The sequence below is a fragment of the Gopherus evgoodei genome, chromosome 12 (genome assembly GCF_007399415.2).
Source record: "Gopherus evgoodei ecotype Sinaloan lineage chromosome 12, rGopEvg1_v1.p, whole genome shotgun sequence".
Lineage (NCBI taxonomy): Eukaryota > Metazoa > Chordata > Testudines > Testudinidae > Gopherus > Gopherus evgoodei.
In genome coordinates this window covers 38,525,437-38,549,702 of record NC_044333.1, presented here as the reverse complement: position 1 = coordinate 38,549,702, position 24,266 = coordinate 38,525,437, and the positions used below count along the sequence as shown (strand labels likewise).

The 24,266-nt window shown below is 39.5% G+C and overlaps 1 protein-coding gene across 2 annotated transcripts in view; it reads right to left on the bottom strand.

Annotated features, from left to right (window-relative positions):
• BANP (BTG3 associated nuclear protein) overlaps positions 1-24,266 on the bottom strand; it is a 250,865-nt gene that overhangs the window by 157,089 nt on the left and 69,510 nt on the right. For both annotated transcript variants that reach the window (XM_030581415.1, XM_030581416.1), the window contains exon 7: positions 757-996. In XM_030581415.1, the coding sequence (XP_030437275.1) occupies positions 757-996 (240 nt within the window). The remainder of the gene's footprint in view (positions 1-756; positions 997-24,266) is intronic.

The window sequence follows — 24,266 nt, the reverse complement described above, 5'->3', positions numbered from 1 at the left end:
CATAAAAATATATTATTTAAAAATAAACATGCAGACCAAAATAACTGTAGAGTAAAGGAGGAGTTGGTCAGATTGATGCATGACCTGCCTGACCATATCTGTAGACTTGGGCTGCTGCCTAGAATAATGTTACCAGGTCGGCCAATCATCTTTCGGGGATTGGACTTCCTATAGTGAGATTCAAAATGGAACTACAAAAAAATACAGAGCATGGAGCAGATAATGCAATATCTGAGCAACAAGCAGGTGGAAGTGATTAGCTACATTAACGACTGCACATCGGTGCCACAGCAATGGAAGCTTTATTCATACAGAGATTAGACTAAATAAATTAGAGGCATAGATGACACCAGAATAAATAAAATGGACCTCACTCTTATTTCAGTAAAGGGCAATCAACATTGTATCTAATGTGTGATGTCCAAAGGACAATTTAATTACTATGGGCTGTTGGTTTTTGGGGGCGGGGGAAGAAGACCAGAGAGGGGGAGAAGGAAAGGCAGGATTGGAGTCAAGAGATGCATACTCCTCGCTGTTTATACAAATACCTGAGCAGGTTATAACATTAGCCATTACTGAGCAAGCCTACTCAAAATTATTGAGACAAATAAACCAAAAAAGGAACGTGCATGAACATTTTAGAACACTTAGTTCTAAAGATCTAGCTCTGTTTGTCTCTTTTGCTCTCAACTGTCAGACAAAGCAGATGGAAATCTCTTTATACAGCACAAGATCAGATACTTTAGTTATACTCACAGCGAATGCCATAAATCATGAGAGGATCAAGCTGCTTCTTCCCATGCTTCCCTTGCCCTGAAAGGTTGGAGATGGCCTGAATTTCCCGGTGGAAGAGGTAATCTAGCAACGTCAGTGCCATCTTCTCAGCTGTGCGGCAGTTGGTGCTGATATGCAGCATATCAGCTGGGGTGATGGGACAACGGACTCGCATCTCAGGATTGTTTTCATCTCCAAGCCATGTCCCATTGGGGTAATCCTCTAAAAACAGAAAACAAGGAAATTCTAAGTGATGGCACAGGCTGCAAGAGTTATATTTAAAATGTATAAATATCATCAGCTCTTCCTATTTTCTTTATGTCCTCCATTAACTTGTTTCAAAGCTCTTAGTGACTGGCTGGCTCACAAGATTTGTAATGGATTAAGAGTGTTTATCCAACCCACATCAGCAGTGACCAAAAGTGGTTACCATTAACAGCTGTTCTGTGGCCTGCAAAAAATGAGCAATTGGTCTTGGTCCAGACATCCAACTCACAAATGAAATTAAACAGTCTCTGAAGAGGCCAATGAGCAAAAGAACACAGAAAATCTTCTCACCCTCAGTTGTGCTCGTTCAGCCCCCTCAAGATAAGGATCAGGGCATGTTTGTGGGGTAAGGAAGCTGAGATCTTAAAGTGAGCCACTTTTCTGGTAAGGCTTGTCCCGCCAACCTCATTAATTTGAATCACAATTTTCCCCTTAAGCAATGCAACAAGATGAACTTAATCAAGGCTGACAACTTGAGAAAATAAATAATTAGTGATGAGGGGTAATTTCCTTGAAGAATTACTTAAGGGGTTTACCAAGGACAATTATTCAACTGTAGCTGAAGATCCCAAATGAAACTTTTTGTGTGTTTTTTTGTTTCAGACTTACTGAACGGTAGTCTGCATTATTTCCTAAACACGTCATTTACCAAAGGACCAGCCCCAGCACTGAGAATGAATCACCATTCCTCTCTCTAGTGTCTCTTTCCTCCTGGTCAAAGGTGAGCTCATTAGCTGAAGAAAATGTATTCATTATACTGGCTTCCAGCACCATACCTGGCTTATATTGTATTCAGAAGACCGTGGATTTTGCTCTTGCTCTGGCCTCTCATGGTTTGGGAAAATAAATACTAATTTTAAGCTAAGGGAAGCACTGAATTCTTAATAGAAATAAAATTTTGTTGGCAGTGCCAGATGTCTGTGAATTCAAGTCACTAATCACAAATTGGACTAAAGTTCAGTGTGGACACCAGAATCACACCTGGAGTGTGGGATACAGCTGCAAGGAAATGTACAGTCCCTTTGAGTGAGATGCTAAGCCAGGCTGAGTTTGCTCGTTCCAGTTAAAATGAAATTTCCTATAACAATCTTGACAATATATTGGGAATAACCCAGTGGTCAAGCCTAACATTTCAATAATGACTGACACAGACTGTATGGATTTAATTTCAATGTTCGCACAGCTTTGTGGGGTAAAGGGCATAAAGACTGCTGACTTGGGATTCATGCCATTCATTCATGCCATGCTAGCATTGTATTGCTTTTATACATATTTTCAAAAAGTGGTATAAATATGACACAGATCTTTTAACTATATGGTTTATTTTTTTTAAGACATGCATGTAGTGAAGAACGCTGGTATATACAAAGGCACAAATGCCTGTTTTTCATAATCATCCTATTCATCTGCTAACCATGACAAAGTTCACATGAATGAGCACTTTTCAAGGTGAATAGGTTTATGTGACCCCTGAAAAAGCAATATCTTTATTTCCAGATATCGGATTGTGTTAGTCTGCATTCTGTTAGATTATATTCCAGAAGCAAGCAATAAGAAAGAAACTCACACTCTAAAGAATGCTTTTGAGACAAGATCTCTGGGACTGACTGATAAAGCAAGTATCAGATCCAAGTTTATTGCAATGAATAGTGATAATATTAAGTAAATGTTAAATTATACAGTATTGATACAGAAATCTCAAATGGTCATATATTTGTAAGTAAAGGCAAATATTTACCTCCATACATAAACCATTACTGTTATATCAAACTATTGTAGAGCATCAAAATGTGAGCATAATGTAATGTTATAATTATATTTTTAATTTAGAAAAATCTGATTTTCCCTAATGAATTTGCTTGTTTCTTACATTTTTATCACTGCTCTAGAAAAATGAAGAACCCTAATTGTTTTTGTTCATATATTTTTTTTTAATACCCAACCTGCAGTGCATTAGTTACACTTTGCAATGTGCAAGATGGCATCTGCGCGATTTGGTAGGGAAGTCAATTGCTCAGATTGATTATAACTTGTTCAGAATGCAACTATTCCTGGCATTTAACAAGATTTGAAAAAAATATCCTGCTACTAATGATCAAACAGGACACACCAGGCAAAGCAGAGAAATGACTGTATGGCTGTGTTAGTTTTCCAATATATCTCCTATGTTTTTATTTCCAAGAGAATCTAGCAAACTTGAGTGAACTAGTCTATAAACTGCTATCAGAACTCTTCTGCCTGATTTCAATTTAGCTCAAATGATTAAAAATATTTTTAATAATATAATTCATTACAATCATAAAGCACCTTTCATCTGCAGCCATGCTAATGAATGATTTCAGCATATATGAATCAAAGATTTTTTCCATTCACAGAATAATGCAAGTTTACTAGTAGTACTGATTACTGAAGTTACAACTTCTACTATGTGTAATTCTACTTTTGTTACTTACAGTTTGGGAAAGAATACAGCACTTGATTGTGCTGACTTATACAGTAAGCCCTGCATAACCGTTTCAGCTCTTGCATTCACATTGTACTTTAAAAATATTACAATAGATTCTGCCTTTGCCTCTATATCCCATAGCAGGAGGACTGGTCAATGTGAAATTCACCAAACAAAAAATGGCTTGTGTGGAACCTTCAATTGCCCTTTTACATTTCTACTCAATGTTTACAGCAATTCTTTGATTCAATCCAAACAAAATCGTCTTGAATGTGTCAGGCTATTGCATTTCTCTGTGTTGGAGTGCTGCCTTTGAAATGAAAACCCTTCTGGAGACTGATAGACATTTGGAAATGGTACCAAAGTGCTCCCAGTGATGAGAGATCAGTGGGTTAAAACAGCCTAGTATTTCTGCAAAGAAATTAAACTGACAGTATAATTAGTTTTCCTTTATTCAACTCCCAATAATTAATAGGGAAATTGCATCTCAGAATATACAGCAACCAAAGTATCTTCTGTTTTTATGAGGAGAAATTATCCAGAAGCTTTTTTTCCTGAATACAATGCACTTACATTACACAGAGGAGATACAGAAAACACACAAATATCGAAAGACGAATCAACATGTCATACTATCTTTAAACCAACAATAAGAAAAACCGAAAAACCCAGGAAAGAATTATCTTAAAGCTGAAGTGTTTTCAAAAGTTTGACTAGAGCTTATCCAAAGTGTAATTGAATCTAATTTCCACAACTATGGCAAAATATAAAGAAAAACAAATAACGTGGTGGAATTTTTTTCTGTAATCTGTGACAACAGATAATGTTACTTCTAATATTCTGAATAACACTGATATCAATCACCAGCATTTCCTCTGTGGGTTGGGCGCAGTTTTTTAATAATATAAGAAATTCAACTGTAGTCCTAATTTGTTAAACTTTTTAACTGAATTGTTCATTTATATTTCATTTATATTTTATTATAAGTTTCTGTTGCTTGACAGGTCATTTGTGGAGTTTTCTGCCTTCACTTAGAAAAACATCTATGTTGTTTCCTTTCCTTATTTTAAAAAATAGAAAATATTTATTATTTTCATACCAGTGATCCCTGTAAGTATAATATTATTTCAGAACCACAAAGTATATTGTGAAAAAGTTGCTACAATATTGTAGCACTTTTAAAATTTATTTTAGTGTTTCAGGGCCTTATATCTTTAATAAAAGTATACATAAAAATTCACGTATTGAAATCTTTAACATTACAAAATACATTGACTAGACACTTCAAAGGGTCTGCCAACCGTTCAGATACAGGATACACATATGAGTTTGCAGTTTAGGCTACATATACATATAATATTGCTATTCTAAGCCCCAATTCTGAAAAGCTTTAAATTAACTTTCAGTTCAATGGTACTATTCACATGCTTTAAATTAAGCTCATGCATAAGTCTCTGCAAGATCAGGGGAATAATTAGCTAGCATTTGTGTTACATTCACACTGTATGAAGGCAATATAGCTACTAAGTATCCTTATTATATACATATGCATTATTATTTATAGAGTATCATAGATGTAACAGGCACTTTACCCATAGAAAATAAGACAAGGTCCCAGCCCCAAGGAGTTTACAATCCATTTTCGTTATTTTTACTTACTTCATCTGTCAAGGTCTGATATGCAAGTGGTAGAGGAGAACATGAGTAAAGGTTAATGGTGGAAGAATCATAGAAACAGTGGAGTTTTCAGAGAGGATTAGAGGTCAGGGAGGTTGCCAGCCATATGGGAGTTAAGTGTCTGTTCCAGTGGCATGGAAGAAAGAATGAGGGAATGGAGCAATCAAAAGAAGAATGAAGGCCAGTGGAGTTGGAATGGAGGGGGTTCAGAGGGGAATGATTCTGGCACACAAATACTAGAGAGGTAGGCAGTTTAGATTAAAAGACAGATTTTCAGTTCCCAGCACTGACTGCACTCTAGCTGCAGGAACTACACATCCAATTAACCAATTACACTGCTCTACAGCCAAAATGCTTCTGAAATAAATGTAGCCCAACTTTACTAATTCTGGGTCACTGAGAACGAAAATGATGCTTAAAATTGTTGATTGGCTCTAGTTTTCAAGATACGCTATTGGGTCAGTATATACGACCCTTGACTTGGGAATGGCGGAGGATAAGTGAGTTATAAAGGGAAGGGATCTCAATTTAAACCAGAAATGACTAAAATACATCTTTGACTGGATCTATGAATAAATCTATGACTGGGTTTGGACAGTACTTCCTTTTTAGGCAAAACAATGAATGATGCAATCTGAAGCTGGTATTGCGTCATACATTATATGAAATGCATCATGTTAATCTTAGAAGTCATGGATGATGCAATCATAACAAAGCTTACATCACTCTGCTGAACAAATTGCCCTATATCAGCTCTAGAAATCATACAGTGTCGTGCTCTCTTATTTGTCAGTGTTTGATTTTGCAAAAGGACACTTTTCTGTTTAGCCAAAGTGAGCAGAGATGCCTCGTACTTGTGTGAACAGTGCAGATAACTTCTGCTAGGTTTGTGGTGAAGTGACTTTTGCATCACAAAAGCGCAGTCTAACCACTATGGTTAAGAAAGCCTATCACCTTTATTTTGGCTGCAAAATTGGAGATCAGGACAAGAGGTGGACCCCACACATATGCTGCAACACTTGCGCAACAGATCTTTGCCAGTGGTTGAACAGGAAAAGGAAATCTATGCCTTTTGCAGTGCCAATGATTTGGAGAGAGCCGACAGATCATACCAGCAACTGTTACTTCTGCATGGTGCCTCCAGTTGGCAAAGGTGTGTCAAAGAAGAAAAAATGGACTGTGCATTATCCAAACATTCCATCAGCTATACGCCCAGTACCCCACGGAGAAGGACTGCCGGTTCCTGGTGCACCAGAATCATTCTCACTTGAGTCAGACGAGGAAGAGGAAGAGGGTGAAACTTCTGGTCCTGAACCATCAATGTCACAGGACCCACATTTTCTCCCATCCTCCTCCTCTGAACCACATCTCATAACACAAGGTGAACTGAATGACCTTGTCAGGGATTTGGAACTACCCAAGAGTAAGGCAGAGCTGTTGGGCTCCAGACTACAGCAGTGGAATTTCCTGACAGCCTATCAGGGCAAATGGAGCCCATCAATGCTTGTAGACTATTGCTGGACAGTGACAAGAGATGCTCCATTTAATGAATATAAGAAACAAGCCAAAGAAGCACCGAGTAGACACTGAATAGGACTAAACTATGTACATAATAGTTTTTTGCCTTTTGTTTCATAATAAAGTTTATTTATATAATCCTTTGCTGATTTTTAAAGTGTTACATTAACAGGACAGGTGAAATATTATCATGTAAAGCAAGCATAAACACATGAAAAGACCTGGGTTTACAATTTATGATTAAAACTCTACTATCTACACAATATACACAGACATAAAATGTAAAAACTTAAATATCTTAGAAACAGTAGCCAATTAGTTGTTTTAATTGTCATATTTGAATTCAGCACATCAAAATACATAATAAATATCAAATTTTATCTCTGAAGCAGATGACTTCTCAAAAATTGTAGACCAGTGTTATTATTATTTAATATGTATATTGTAGTAGCTAGTGGTCCCACTATGCCCGGCAATGTACAAACACATATAAAGCCCTCGACTCTACCCTCAAGAGCTCAGAATTTTTAAAGATAAAAGAAACACAAAGGATGTAGGACCAGGGACACAGTCAAATATACACATGCATTTTTAAAAATAATGATATATTTACAAAAACACTGGCAACTTTCTCCATCTGCCCCTCAACCTAGCTGTCCTTAATTAGCTAATGTCTTGTATGCATGGCAGCAAAGGTGGGTCTTGAAGAGGGGATTTAAAGGAGGGGGCTTTACAGATGTGTACAAGGAGAGTGTTCCATGCAGAAAGGGCTGAAGTGAGAGAAGCTGGACTGAGAAAGTAAAGGGGTGGGCAAAGCTGGCATTACTGATGGAGCAGAAGAGGTTGAGGAGTTAGATGCATACTGGTAACTGATTATTGGCAAAGCAGTTACTATACGTGTGCATGCAGTTAGGCGTATACATTTACGTTTGGATCCATGTTCAGATCCTGAAACTCTTCTCCAAAATATTGGGGGAGAGGGGGTCAGAACTGGACTTTTACCCTCATCAGTACTTTTAAATACAGAGTTTTAAGACATACTGTTTCTGTCTGGCTTGCTCTCTTCACTAATTCAGGAGCTCAGTTCATGACACTGATCAGAACATCTAGCTCTTCTCTGCTGTTCTTTCAAGATCATACATTTTCTTTTAGCCCCATTCTACTGCATAGAAAAGCAGCTTGCTTTTCAATGCCATTCTCAAATCCTTCTTAGCCATATTATGTTAATTGCTTTCATCTCACAAGACAGTTGGCCACTCACTGTGACCAGAGACTGTACTGGCTTCAACAAGAATGTATGTGTGTGAGAGAGAGGTGGAGTGAAAGGGGTGTTATGAGCTGTTGCACTAACATTTGTTGCTGTAGAAACAGAGTGAGGGACTTAAAACTTTTAGTAAAGAGAAACCCTTGCGTCAAGAGAACAAAAAACAGACAAGGTTTGCTGCTGTTTCAGCCTCGTGGAATACCTTCTGATGTGTGTGCATGTGCGTTTTTCCTGCACAGGGAGATGGTTGACCCTTAACTGTTACTCACTTCGTTCTTCTGGGATTCATTCCCTTAACTAGCTTGATACATGAGTGTTAGCAATAAAACTAGAAGCAAAGCTAAGTTCCGCTCTCTCACTAGGTGCCGTCAATCATCCCTTTAAAACAAAGAAAAATAAAGTGAAACACCTGCCCATGTAAATATTTAAAGAATTAACTTGTTCCATTATTCAGAATAGTTTTATTTATTTTACTAACAAAGCTGGGTACAACTCTGGCACTTGTGCCAGAGGAACATGCCTGGTAGCTGCAGTACGAAGGCACAAAGCAGAATTAATCTTCTGAAAATAAACCAATTCCTACCCACAAAAATAAACTCCTGTCTTCAGAGAAATTAAATAATATTTTGGCAGATTAGTAAGGGATTCAACTTTTTTTTTTTTAAATAAACCTCCAACAATTAGGCTGACTCCTTTGCCACTGCCAGAGTTCAAAGTGGCAGTGATTAATGGAAAGACTTTAGAGTGCAGACTTTATTAACTTCCAATCCTAGCACAGTTAAAACCAGGTTTATGCTTGAGCATCACAGACTGAAAACAAGCAGTGAGTTAAAATCCAGGACTAGTCACATAACATGAACCTTACGGAAAAGAACCCAGTAGAACTAGTTTTAAACGTATGCTCTTCAAAAGACTTTTAAGCAAAAAAAGTGACAGTTCAGGAAAAAAGAGAGACAGAAAAACATAAAACATGCTTATTCATGGAATAGGGAAAAAACAGTTACTCACCTTTGTAATTGCTGTTCTTCCAGATGTGTTGCTCATATCCATTCCAATTAGGTGTGCGCGCACGGCGTGCACGGCTATCAGAGAATTTTTTACCCTAGCAACACCCCTATGGGTCAGCTGTGAAGTCCCCTGGAGTGGCGCCTTCATGGCGCTCAATATATACCTCGGCCGACCCAGCGCCTCTTCAGTTCCTTCTTGCAGGCTACCCTGACAGAGGGGAAGGCGGGCAAGTTTGGAATGGATATGAGCAACACATCTCAAAGAACAGTTACAAAGGTGAGTAACCGTTTTTTGCTTGCTCATATCAATTCCAATTAGGTGACTCCCAAGCCTTGTCTAGGTGGTGGGGTCGGAGTGAAGTAACGTGGATTGCAGGACTGCTCTACCAAACACCGCGTCGTCTCTGGCATGCTGGACGATGGCATAGTGTGAAGCAAAAGTGTGAACCAAGGACCAAGTCGCGGTTCTGCAGATCTCCTGGATTGGCACCTGGGCCAGAAATGCCGCAGACAAGGCCTGGGCCCTTGTGGAGTGAGCAATGACGAGCAGGGTTGGTACACCAGACAGATCACAGCAAGCACGGATGCAGGACATGATCCATGAAGAGATCTGCTGAGAGGAGACCAGGAGGCCTTTCATCCGGTCCGCCACCACAATGAAGAGCTGGGTCATCTTCCTGAACAGCTTTGTACGTTCAATGTAGAAGGTCAGCGTCCTACAGCCACTGAGGGAGTGCAGCCGCTGTTCCTGGCAACTGGCATGTGGTTTTAGATTAAAAAATGGGAGAAAAATGTCATGGCTGATATGGAAGGCCAACACCACCTTGGGATGAAACCAAGCACTGTGGACATGGGATAAATGATTCAAGAAAGATAGGGTAGGATCCTGAATGGCATCCCTTTAAAAGGCCAGTTTTGAGCCTGACAAAGGCTTTGACGTGCCCTGGCCTTGCCCAGATGTGGGGTTGGAGGGCTTTGTCCTGCTATTACACCCCCACCTCCTGTAGAAATCCTGCCTTGGCCAAGGAGGAGAATAGGAGCGTTGTTCTGGGAGTTGAAGGGTTTCCGCTGGGTAGCCGGTGTGTGCATGCCCAAGGACTTCGTTGTCGCCCTTGAATCCTTAAGGCTATGTAGCCTTGAGTCGGTCTTTTCTGAGAACAGGTCCTCTCCAAGAAAGGGGAGGTCCTGCACTGTTTGCTGAAGCTCCAGTGGCAGGCCGGAGGCTTGTAGCCCAGAGGACAAAGTACGTGCGGCGGAGTCCACAGCGTCCAGGGAGGCCTGCAATGAGGTCTGTGCCACTGTTTTTCCCTCATCCACCAAAGCCCCAAACTCGTTTCTGGACTCAGGCAGTACTAACTCCTTAAAATTCTGCATGGAGTTCCAGGAGTTAAAATTGTAACAACTCAGGGGCACCTGCTGATTAGCAATCCTGAGCTGAAGTCCCTCTGAAGAATAAACTCTGCACCCAAACAAATCAAGGCGCTTGGCATCCTTTGATTTGGGCACTGGGGCCTGGTGGCCATGCCGTTCTTTTTTGTTCATTGATGCCACTACGAGCAAACAGGGCTGTGGGTGGGTGAACAGATAATCACACCCCTTTGAGGGAACAACGTATGTCTGCTCCACCCCTTTAGCAGTTGGGTGGGAAGCCAATCGGGAAGCCCCAGACAGAGCACCCTGGGCCTGGTGGTACGCCCAGGGCATCTAAAATAGCCATTGAGTTGGCCCCTGAGCGAGTCCTTGCCCCTGCGCATGCCAGGGCCCAGCCCCGACTCCAGGCAGCTATGGTCCAAATGGCAGCGGTCCAAAAAACACGACTCTGCCTCCGATCCCGAAGAGTGAGAAAGGGAATGTGAGGGCCATGGTGGTGTCGAGCGGATCTATGCCAGTTCATGTCGATGAGTAACGGTGCCACAATTCTGGGGAATGGTGCCAGGACCTGGACTGGTACCGGAACCTGGATCTGGGCTGAGATGATGACCGGTGTCGAGAGCGGTGTCAGGTCCAGAATCTGCTCCTCGACGACGACTGGCGGGCAGAGCACTGCCATGACCAGGACCTGCAATGGGAGTTGGAGCGGTGCCACGAGTACGACTGGTGCTGCAAGTATGACTGGTGCCACGAAGGAGCGCAGTGCCGGAACTGTGAGTGGTGGCGGGAATGGGAACAGTGCCAAGAGTGGGATTGATGCTGTGGCTTGACCAATGGTGCTGACAGGTGGATTAGGGCCGGCTTGCCCCGAGACGGTGCTGTGCGTAGAGGCACTGGGGCCTTGGAGTGTGGCTGAGGGGATGCCAACGCCGTCATGGCAATAAGATCCCTTGAAGCCACAAAAGTATCTGGGGTAGACAGCAACTGGACCTCAACCACACTGCGTGTTGGGCTGTCCAGCAGTACCAGACTCAATGGCTCTCCCCAACGGTGCTGAGGCCGTAGGCTGTGCCTCCTCTCCAGGACACCTCTCCACGAGCATTCCAGGGAGGCTGGTCTCTGTGGAGGTGGGTCACCCTTCTCCAGCTTCCAGTGCTGCTTCTGGCACGAGAATGGGAGCAGTGCCAGGCTGATGATATTGATTGCAGTGCTGGGGAGTGTCAGTACCACGAGTCTCAGCAGCGAAGCAAGACTCCACAGTTCCAACAACCGTCATGGGCGGTAAGAAGGAACTGAGGAGACGCTGGGTTGGCTGGGGCATATATCGAGTGCCATGAAGGCGCCACTCCAGGGGGCCTTCACAGCTGACCCACTGGGTGTTGCTAGTGTAAAAAATTCTCTGACAGCCATGCATGCAGCATACGCACACCTAATTGGAATCGAGATGAGAAAGCACTTGAAGAAGAACGTTGGCTACAACACTTGGGTTTCTCCTATATTCTTTTGGAAAATATACATTTAATGTCCATGAGGACATTAGCCATCTAAGATAGTTAGAAAAGACCTATGTTTGAAGCCTCATCTGAAGGATGGCACAAAAAATTGGATTACATGAAGTAGATAGCTCCAGTATACTTCTATGAACCCATACTCTTCAGGCTGGAAGATGGGTGCACTACCAAGCGAGCCATTCTGAATACTGTATATAAACATCATTTAATTTTTCCATCGCTGAACATTTATTTGTGATGCCATATATATTAAGGAGAAAAACACATGCACATCCGTATCAAAGCACTTGTATACGCTCAAGTTCAGCAAGGTGCTGAAGTGTGTGCCTAACTTTAAGTACAAAGTCAATGGGATTATCACATGCTTAAAATAAGGCATGTGCGTCATTACCTTGCTGAATTGGGGACATAAAGAGGAGACTCATACTTAGTGGCTCACGGTGGTCTAGGGCATTTAAACATGATTTGAACAGCCATTATTTAAAATTGTTTACCTGTAAACCTGGATAATATTCAACAAATTAACATCTGTGGATTTAGATACACTCAGAAAAGTATTTAATGTCATATGCTTAGATAATCTAAACTGATTAAGTTATGCACACTTTCCAGTTTCTCTTTCCTTTATTAAATCCAACTTTACACTTATTGACTTGGATCTGTATTGTTATCGAGGTCATTTTAAACATTGGAAAGACTCCTGAGAGCTATTATTCCTCACTTGTCTATTTCTGTGTAATCGGAAAATAAATAAAAATCTTTTCAAAACAAGAAGGAATTTAGCAGGAACATTTGGCTAGAGAGTTTCGTTTCTTTAGTTTTATTTGGCTTTAATATGTCACTGAGGAGCTTAATAAAGACTGTTCTCACAAGAGCTATGTTCAGTGTCCTAATGTCTACTATAATATAGCTTGGGTTTAATGTAAAAAATAAACATTTTGGGGTGAGGATGTTAAGGCTTAAGTGGGGCAATGCTGTCGTGCACCAGCCTTTCATATTTTAATACAAAGATTTAATTTTGATATCACAAGTGAAATGAATTTGAAGGTCTCTAATAAGCTTCCAATGGGCATTGCTAGAAATCACAAAACTAGCACAGATTTTGCTGTGACTGTCAGCCTCTGCTCAGAAGGAGCTTTGACACTACAAAACCAGCATTGCGGCAAGAAGGACTTAAAAACTGGGAATTAAATTGGTTAAGTGAAAGAAAGTCCTAAGCACAGATCAGCCTAAAGCTCCAGCCTGCCGATTTGGATAAGCTGTTGGTATCCAGAACTTAAGATGACAAATTCTGAACACCATTGGCCAGTTACAGTATACTGATAAATAACCCTTGTAGAGGCACTTTTGTGATAAAGCACTTATATTTAAACAGAAGTTTTTGCCTTTTGCTGAACAAATCTGTGTGGATCAGATTTCCCCTAGCCCTCCAAAAAAGATAATTTTTAACCCTGGTTGCAAGACAGCCCTGAGACACAATGGCCAAGCTGTGCAGAGAAAGCTTATACAATACCAGCCTACACTATATCTGCCTTTAGACAGTATTATCAATATCTAATTGCTACTAACTCTGTAAAATTTGTGTCAATAACACATACCAAAAAAATATTTAAAAGTAAATGTCTCTCTCAAAACATAGAAAACAAAGCTTCAGATCCCACACTCCCCAGGCTTTGCTTAGAAGTCTAAAGCAACTAATGTTGCAGTTTTAATTTAACCACATAAGTGGAGTGCTCTGAAATTTAAAAATGCATCTTCACATATCTCTGAGACTCTCAACAGTTGACATAGTATGTTTCTTAGTAATTCAAAGTCTCCACTTTAGCTTAGACACTAAAAAGAATAACTGTTTTAAAGCCAGCATGAGGAAACTGACTAAAAGATGGGGCATCCTATAGTACAAAGAGAACAGGTTATGCTTTTTTCTCATCCTAGAAAAAGAATAATAATGCCATTTGTTGTCAGAGATCTCAAAGAAAGGCATGATGCAGCATCCTACCAAATTTAGAATACATTCACTATACAAGGATATCAGCAGCTCTACTTCATATGCTTATGTACAGTAACCTAAATATTTCAAGACACCATAAATAGAGTATGTAAATAAAATGTACGCATAATATTACTTAACACTTAAATAGTCCTTTAGATTTTGAAAGTGCTGCACCAATATTAATCAATAGTCTTCCCACAAATCCATGAGGTAGGAGAAGTATATAATAATCATGATATTTTTAAATATTTTACTCTATGGCTTGTTCACACACATTCAAATTTTGAGCTGTGTTGCTTAGTTGCAACAGCTTATTTAAATCACAGGATATTTCTGTTCCTTGACTGGATGAACTGCAAATATGCACACAAATTAAAATTTCTGTTTCTGCCAATACTCAGACTGTGCAATGAGATTTCCTTGGGGGAAAAAACATGTAAAGGTAAAACTCAATGCCTTGAATGTTCACTGAAAGCAATGCACAAAAGGCGCATGAACACATCAGAAGAGAATTCACTGAAAAATTACAATGAATATTTTTGGACAATTTTTTGCATTATTTGCCCAGATGTACTCTGCACAGTACAAACTGACCAGATTATGAGTAACATAGCACTGAATAGGAGAAAATTCTGAAGCTCCAGTTGGAATTAGTTTAAGTTCAAAGTTTAGTAGAAATAGTACTATGTGAACTGCCTATGCAGTCTTTATACACACTAATATTTGCAGCTCATCCAACCGTGGAGCAACACCAAGAGATTTACCTGAACAATCGCAACTAAGCAACAGCTCAAATTTTGAATACAGTATTTGAAAACATCATGATTATTATTTACTTCCTAACTGAACTGTGGATTTACATCCTGCAATACATATTGCTGTTTATTAGGAACTCAGTTTTGGGCAAACAGCCACACTGCAAGAACTCAGACTTCTGCAGCTTAGTGAGAACACTACACAACTGTCAAAGCATTAAAGATAAAACTACAGCCCTATCTTGTCATCTCCCCTCTCTTACACACACAAGTAGAGCTTTCAGCATTGTGAGCTAAGAACAGGGTTGCTGGGTTTTGTCACAACTGTGATGTTTTTCAAATGTTCAGTTGTTTGTTAAATAAGTGGATTTCTAAAAACTCCAAGGCTCTGAGAATCGTGCAGGTTTAGTTTGCAAATTCAGCCTTATAATTTGGATTGGAGGGCATTCACTTGGACATTCAAATTTGACAAAGTCTGCTAACACCAAAGGGGCACCATGCTCCTGAGCTCTCTAGAGCCTGGCAGCAGACAAAGGAAGTGCTTTCCCCTCTCCTGTTGCACTACTGGGAGACAAGCTATTTGTGCCTCTCTCCGACTCCAGAAGTCCCTTTAGGATGTGAAGATGGTAGTGATCCATACACAGTGGCCTACCAAACAGTAAACAGTCCATCCAACATCCCCAAAGAACTGGGAAAAGCAACAGAACATGATGTGAAGGCATGTGCCTTTGGGCTCACAGGGACTCGATTTGGATAGAAAAAAGCATTGGGGTGAAATCCTAGCAACACCTGGAGCCAATGGCAAAACTCCCATAGGCTTCAATGGGGACAGGATTTCATCCAAGGAAGGGAGGTGCGATCAACCTTTGCCGACATTCACAAATATACTAAGCCTCAAGCCCAAACTCAACCTAACTGGATTTGAGGTTTGACAGAAATATTTTGCATAGCATACTTCTGAATGACATGTGAAAAATGAAAAGGGTAGGTGTTCAGAGTGCTGAAGTACTGGAGTATTATTTTTTGTTTTTAAAAAGGGCAGACTGTGAGGGCATGCAGAATGTTTATTAAAACCCTCTACAGGCAAGAAGAATCAACTATATAAAACACTGGGGCAAATCATTTAAGGATCAATTAGGCAAGAAACAATATTACAGCAGATTCAATCCAAAATATCTAAGAGTCTAAAGTGACAACAGAAATCAAACCAATTAAAGAAAGATGCAAGGAAATGGGATCAATTTAAAAAGGAAAAAAAGGAAGCAAAACTTTTGATACAACAGAAGTGGAAATAAGCCAATACACTAGCACAAGTAACATCAGCTGGAACATCCAAACATAAAAGAATTGATCCTGAGAGGAAAGGGCGTTGGGATTCAGAGACAAGTGAACACAACAGATATAGAGCAGCAAGTTTGCATATTTCCTCCCCCCCCCTTTTTAATTTCTCTTCCTAAATCAAATAGTTCAGAATAAAAAATGAAGAATTATGAAAGTGCCAACCAGAAGGTTATTAAATAGTTAAACGCTCCAATGATTCACAAGGCTGCACATCTGAACCCCACACCCATCCCAGAGTACTAAAAGCTTTAGTAGGCCGATTAAACACTCAATTTAAGAAAGTGCCTCAAGTAGTGAAAAATGGTTGTTACAAAGCTATTAGTCAACAAAGGGACTTGGATTCTAAGCCAACTACAAATCAAGTTGATATCAGGCCCACAAAAGCTATTATTTAATATTTTTTGTTAGTGCCCTAAGTGTTTCTGCTGCTCCATAGACAGAACAAAGAAAAGTTACCAGCTTCAAGAAGTTTATAATCTCGGAGCTGGTCATGCAAACTCTTCTTTACATAAGTAATCCTGACTCATGCATGTAACCTCACTGAAGTCAGCAGAACTCTTCAATCGATCCAGAACTACTCATGTCAGTAAAGGTTTGATTGTTCATCTTTTAGGTTAGATGCAATGTATCGCAAGGTGAAATGAGGGAAGTTTGTACAAAATGATTGCTTGTTTTCCACAAGGTATGTAATATATTTCTTAACATATGAATTAATATGTTAGTTTATATATTAGTTTACTATGGAAGTGAGGGTTCCAGAAAGACTGTAAACCCAATTTGTGTGATCAAACAAAGGAACACAGTAAGGAGGAAGAAGTTTGATTAAGGACACCAACAAGGTTTATATAATAGCATTTTATAATTATATATCACCTTTTAAGGAGAGGATATTAAAGTTCTTAAGTTAGGTAGGTATTACTATCTCCACTTTACTACTAGGATGAATGGAAGTGGAGAAAGATCTGACTACTCCACAGCAGAGACAAGACTAGAATCAGGAATCCTGACTCCAAGTCTCATGCTCTAACTAGCATACAAGACTGCAACCCTCATTTCAGGAGGAAAGGTCATGCTTCACTAACTTTGCCGTATTATTTGTAGACATTAATCTCAGGGATAATACAATATACATCTGACAAAGTTTCATATGTGAGATTAAATTCTACGGTTCTATTTCCTGCAAAGACTTCGATGTATGTTAACTTTACATAAGTAGTCCCACTGAACTCAGTGGGGTCACTCACATGGTTTAAATGAAGCATGTATTTGTTTTTGCAGGATCAAGGTCTAAAATGACAGGCTAGAAAGGATGATTTTGGACAATTTGGATAGTTGAGGTCTTATACGTCAAAAGCAGCTCTGCAGACATATATGTAAAACTGTACTGAAGTGAAGAACTGATTCAAAGAAAAAATACATAAATTCACTAAATAGAAAGCACTATAGCATTGTAAGGAGGAAAAATAAAGGAATTGGTAATTATTCTGGAAAAGTCCTTAATGCTTTCAGCTGAACATGCAGATGTAGCAAAGCAGCAAACAGGAAATAGGAGTGTACATCTACAGAAATGAAATATGAATTAAAGGAAATTTATTACAGGTTCCAAACAGAATAATTTGGAGATGCTTCCCTCCCTCAAAAACAGAGAAAATTCAGCAGACGTACAATGGAAAGTTCAACATTTTCATAGGTGTTATAGCCAGGATCTTGTATGGAAGAAGACAGCTACGCAAATGTGGACTTTAATGTTAATGATTGTTACTATTTAGCTACTGCCTTACAAGAGGACTTTGGCTGATACTAGCTATCCCTCACTAACTGTACGGAATTCTTTTCAGCATGGTTTCTGGCATATACTATAGTATTAAAAAGGAGTCCTTCTCTGCAAGTATATTGGTGATGGTTCAATTAAGTTATATCTCACCTTCACATACAAAAACAGCTCCAAGTAGCACCAACCAAACAGCCAATTGTCTGAACCAATTTTTCAGCCTTGAATTCAAGCTCCTACTTTGGCACAATCAACTAGCCATGAAGAGGGAACAAGTGCCACTTCTAAGAAAATTAACCTTGAGGTCCTATTCTTTAGCTAGTTTTAGTTATTACTTATCCCACATACAATACACACAGACCCTCCTGTGATTTTCTGCACGACACTGGCTCCAACATCTACTGTAATACTGGCTCCTTTGCTGTTGGACTTTTGCAAGAAAAATGAATTTCTGGTGACTTAATTGTTTTTTTTTTTTTGTTACATTATGAAGAGGATTTATGAAACTGACAAACACTTCAAAATGATCAAGAAAATAAACCCGAGGAAAATGATCTCAACACTAGGAAACTGGGAACACAAATACTTTTGGAAAAACATTTACACACAAAGGGTTCTAAACATCTGGAATAAATTACCAGGAAGGGACACTGAAAGAAGCACCACTGTGCTTAGGGACAATAAGATCCATTTGTCAGTATCCATTTTAAAGAGGTATGTGGAAAACAAATGAGGAAAAAGTATGGCAGACCTCAATCACCTCTTCCTGATTTTAGGCTCTCTTACATTTTCCAATCATCTGTCAAAGCTTTGCATTAGAAGGAGCAGGAAGAACACTTACAAAACATAAAATGGAATAAAAACAAAACAAAAAAAAAATATGAAAAACACTGTCAAGCTACTGTGCTTGTAGGAAAATAAATCTCTAATCTATTTTAACTGTTAAATCCTATTTATTATATTTAATAATCTGTAAGTTATTAGCTGTTTTCCAAGTACTTTGCAGATACAAATGCATCATGATATGTCAATATGCTTTCCTATTTATTCTTCAGCAATTATTCTTAAAGTGACACACTTACAAGGTTGGAAGCACAAAGATGTACTTTTTAAATCACCTCTTTGCTAACTATAATTCTTTAGATTTATTTATTTATGGTGGTAGGGACAAGAAGCAGGATAGAAAATGGTGTTATTTTTTCGAATACAATTAAAAAACAACAACATATCAATGGGCCTGACCTAAGCCCACTGTAGTCAAGTTGGGAGACTCCTTTGGGCTCTAGATCATTCTATTGTCAGCAACCCAACATTCACAAATAACCCTACAATATCAAACAAATGTGCACATAGAATAGAGTTATTTAGAACTTTTTTAAATATCATTTTCAAATTTCTAAAGGGTAAGGCTTGAAAAATTAAAGATATTTTCAACAATAATTTTTAAATCTCTCTAAGTATAGTTCTACCAGTTGTGGCTCTGATTCAGCAAGGTTCTTAACTGGATGTTCCTTATTTTAAGTATGCAAGTAGGTCTAACTGAGTTCAACAGTACTACTCAGATGCTGAAAGTAAACTTGCATTGTTGCCAACTCTTGTGATTTTAATGTGTGTCTTGCTATATTTAATATTTATTTAAAGTCACAGCTCTTGAAATTGTGTGACATTGAGAATCATGGCTTTCGTTTGAAAAAAGTACGTTTCTAGCCCTCATGGCTGCAGAGAAAACGTGACCCCAAATGCCAACTAAAAGCTCAAATACCAGAAGGCAAATAAAAAGCACTTAATTTATTTATTTAAATCTAACTATTCTAGGGAGCTTGATTCATGAATTTTGAATGCCTGGAATTACCAATATTGAGTCAGCCATGTGCTTATGTACCTTTCTGAACACAAGAATAATTTGTGTATGGTAGATTAGATATACAACACATATTAAAAATAGCAGAATCTGCATATTTGGTCTGACATAAACAATGCTGAAAATATACCATATCAGTTTTCATGCAGATGACTGTTTTCAAAAGGATACTGCTGCTTTCCCTGCAGTTATTAAGGTCCTGTCTTATTAAGATATCTGCTAGAATGACCCCCACTTGTGGGAAAGTGTGGGAGAATTTTAGACGTTTTTCCCTACTCAGCTGCACTACAACTCTTGTAGAGTGAGTGCTTTTTTCCCCATGTGGAGTGCCCCCCGCCAACACTCACCATGCTTTGGGTGTTCACAGAGATGTATGCCTGGCTAGGATCAGTGAGAAAGTGATTGTTATGTTACAAAACGTGTATTTTACTGAAATGTTTTAATGCTGTGCGTAAATTTAATAATCATGCTGCTGTGCATTTGTTCCTTGTGCTTCGGCAGATGTGGCCTTCAGCAGCACCCCACACACACCGACCGAGCATCTATGCCAGATAAGAAAACTACATGTAATGTAACATTGCAGTACCAATCAAAGAGATATACATTATTGGTTCTCATTTCCAAAGTGTTGCCTCAAAGCCTCCCTGATTCGAATCGCGTCCTGGTATCTGGCTGCTCAAAATCACCTACCAAGCAGTCTGCCTCAGCACTCCACCCTTGAATAAACCTTTCACCCTTAGCGTCACAAAGACTGTGTAACGTACAATACACGGCTGTGACCATGGGAATATTATCCTCATTAAAGTCTAACCTTCCGTAAAGGCATTGCCAGCATGCCTTTAATCTGCTAAAGACACATTCCATTGTCACCTATTCAGCCTGTTGTTAAATCACACCTTACTGCTGTCCAGGTTTCCCATACAAGGTTTCATGAGCCATGGCTGTAAGAGGTACTCTGGGTCTCGCAGGATCACCATGGACATTTCAACATCTCCCACTGTAATCTTCTGGTTTGGAAAGTCCCTGCTTGTAGCTTTCTATACAGGCCAGCATTCCTGAAGATGAGTATGTCAAAATACACCTTCCTGGAGCACCCTGCGTTGATGTCAGTGAAATGCCCACAGTGATCCACAACACCATGGCAAAGTACCCCTTCCTATTGATGTACTCCGTCGCAAGGTGGTCTGGTGCCAAAATTGGAATGTGTGTGTCATCTATCACTCTTCCACAGTTAGGGAAACCCACTTCTGCAAATCCATCCATTATTTCACGCACATTTCCCAGAGTCACGGTCCTTCGTAGAAGGATGCACTTAATTGCCCTGCACAACTGCATTAATGCAGCTCTAGTGGTCGACTTCCTGACTCCAAATTGATTCGTGGCAGACCGGTAGTAGTCTGGAGTTGCCAGCTTCCACACAGCAATTGCCACATGCTTTTCTACTGATCGGTCAGCTCTCTTTCTGGTGTCTTTGCACTGCAGTGCTGGGGCAAGCTCCGCACATAGTTCTGGGAAGGTGGCTTTCTATATCCAAAAGTTCTGTAACCACTGCTCATCAATCCAGACCTGCACGATGATATGATCCCACCATTCAGTGCTTGTTTCCCAAAACTAAAAGCAACAGTCTACCCTATGCAGCTGTTCTGTGAATGCTAAAAGCACTCTAAAGTTGCTCCTATCCATATCACACAGCATGTCAGGCAACTGGGAGTCTTCTTCAGTTAGGAACTTCAGGATTAACTGCACTGCAATCCGCAATGTCTTCATGACAGTTAACAGAGCACAGGAGAGCAGTGTGGGATCCATCCCTGCTCACAAAAGATGCCGGGGTGCACAGCAAAGAAGGGCTGTTGAAAAATCCCACAAAAGGAAGCCATAAGCCCGTGGAGTGCTGTGACAGAACACAATGCATCACGGGACATTGAGCCCAGTCCCAAGATGCACCGCAATCCACTCCATTTTCCCACAACATCTAGCAATAGAAGATGTTGAGCTGGACTATGGGATAGGTACCCACAGTGCATTGCTCGCATGACATTCCGATTTTTATTGCGTCGATTTTTGGGTGTCACCATCACTACTGTCAACAAAACTTGGTATTGTAGACAAGGCCTAAAACTGGTTTTAATATCTGTTAAATACAAGCATTATACCTGAACAACCTCATCTGAAATGGCGAAATTCACAACTTTGGTTTTAGGGCATTGTTTGGAATTGCTAGAACTTCCTTTGATTTGTTTGAAGCAAGTTAGCTGCTGACATTGAACAAACTGAAAGGAGCCTAAAGATAGTATGAAGCCAAAAAATGTTACACACACATTCCAAATCCTGAGACTTCCTAAAACATCCAAAATGGAATTTCAGTATAAAAAAGAATTTTCAAGTGAAAACTGTTAAAATCAACAGTATAATTGTCTAATGTTGTTTCCTTAACAGTTCTATTTCATTTCTGAGCCAAATTTTTAGAAACGTATATACAAACATAGTTTGTGCATCCAAGTATCAACTGTGTGTGCAGCTGCCACAATTGAGATTGCAAACAACCATAACTATAGAATTGACCTCTTGCATGTGCACTTGACCAAGTTGCATGTTCACACAACCATGGTTAACTGCGTGTTCAAATTAGCCACACTTTGTTTGCACACATGTATTTCTAAAAATGCGTGAATCCATCTGTAGCATCCTGGTACATTATTTTTTCAAATGTCATCAGAATTGAACTAAATTTACTAATTCAGTAAGTCACTTTTTTCCACCAAAATTGGTATGTACAGAGGAGCCAGTCATACTCTTACTGTTTGTTACTAAGATGAAAATCACTATAACGACTGAGTCAGGTGTAGTTTTCCCCACCACAATGTGGGGTTCTGTAAATTTTACCCTTCCAAAATAAACTAGACTTTTCTACAGACAGTAGACAGTATCTGTACAAACAAATCTGCGTGCCAGTACACACTTTTATGTTGTGACAGATCTGGAGTTGCTCTGCAATAATTTATTAATACTATACATTCATATGGCTATTGGGAAGTAGTGGTATAATATATTAGTTTAGTTTAATAGGGGACTATTGGAGAAAACAATCAGGAAAGGAAAGACTGGCTCAAGATAAGCCACTTCTCTGCAAACACTTGAGGGTTGTTAAGAGACAATGCCAGGAAAAGATTAAAGACCTCTGGCAGCTTGAAAAGTAACACTCTCCCGAAGGAAGGGGTAGATGTTCGGGGGAACCAGGCTGAGACACAAGACCCTGGTTGGGGTATCTGAAGAAATTATTCCTGCCTAGGTTACCATCCTGAGATGGTAAGACTTCAGGTAAAAAAGACAACTGTAGACTGTGCAATTTTAAAAATCTTTTTTCTCTAAATGCTTTGTTCCTACTGCAAAATAAATAATATTTATGGTTTTAAAAGGCTATTTTGTCACTGTATACAATGGGTCACAGACTCCCAAAGGAAGAACAACAGGTGTCAGAACTCAGGCAGACCTGCAGGATATGAATGGTTGATACTACTATAGCCTAGGGCTCAGTCTAAAGTCAGAAAATCTTGTTCTTCCACCTCAGAAGGAATAATGGCACAAGGCCTGACATAAGGGCTGCATTCAGAAAAACTAGAAAGGGGACAGAGTTGCAGCTACCCCTGTAACCTTGACATATACAATAAATTATCATCATCATTATTGGCTCATTAATTTTTGTCCCTCTGTCTGGAAGCAATATGAACCAAAAATCCTTGGTCAGATTTCAATATTTAATTAACTGAGCAACTGTACCCTAAGGTTATTTTTTTCCCTCTGTGAAAAGGCTGTTTATCCTCATTTGTTAACACTTGTAGTTTTCCTTTTATGTTTTTAACATTAGAATAAATGTTGAATCATGTTTGTAGTTTACAATTAGGCTTATCACTGTGACGTAATTAAAAACTGTCGAGGATCTAATGTTTTCTACAGTATCCATTTCCAAGCTGGAAAATAATAATATTTGGATGAAATTCACTGCTGGACAGAGGGCCCTCATGAGGCCTTTTCTACCACCTCACCCCTGCAAAGTCCACATCTGGCTACACAGACTCACAACACATCCCAGTTAAATATAAAAGATATGACTACTTTGCTTTTAATCCAGAAACAAATAAAAAAGGAAACAAAACAGAAAAAGACAAGGAATCCAGTAAAGAACTTAGGAAAAAATCCTGGGGTTTTTTGTTTGGTTTTTGTTTTTGTTTTTAATCTCCAACAGGGAGAAAAAGCGAAGACTATAAAAGAATCTCAAAAAAGCTTATGAGATATTTTTTAATTTGTATTACTTTAGCACCTAGGAACCGTAGTCATGGACCAGGATCCTATTGTGCTGGGCACTGCACTCACACAACACAAAATACACAACACACTCCCTGCCCCAACGAGCTTACTATCTAATAATCTATAATCAGTATCTATAATGCAAGAAACAACAAATGGCTACAGACAGGGGGGTACAAGGAAACAATGAGACAGTATTAGTAAGCATGATAAAGCAGTGGTCTCAGCGCACCCAGTGGATTAGCTATTGTCAAGCTTTTTGGAGGGACCACAGAAAAAGAGTTTTCATGAGAGTTTTGAAGGAGAAAAATAAGTTAATTTTGCAGATGTTTATAGGGAACCCAAATGTGAGGGGCAGCATGGGAGAAAGCACAAAGATGCTCGTTTGAAAATTTAACAAGTGGG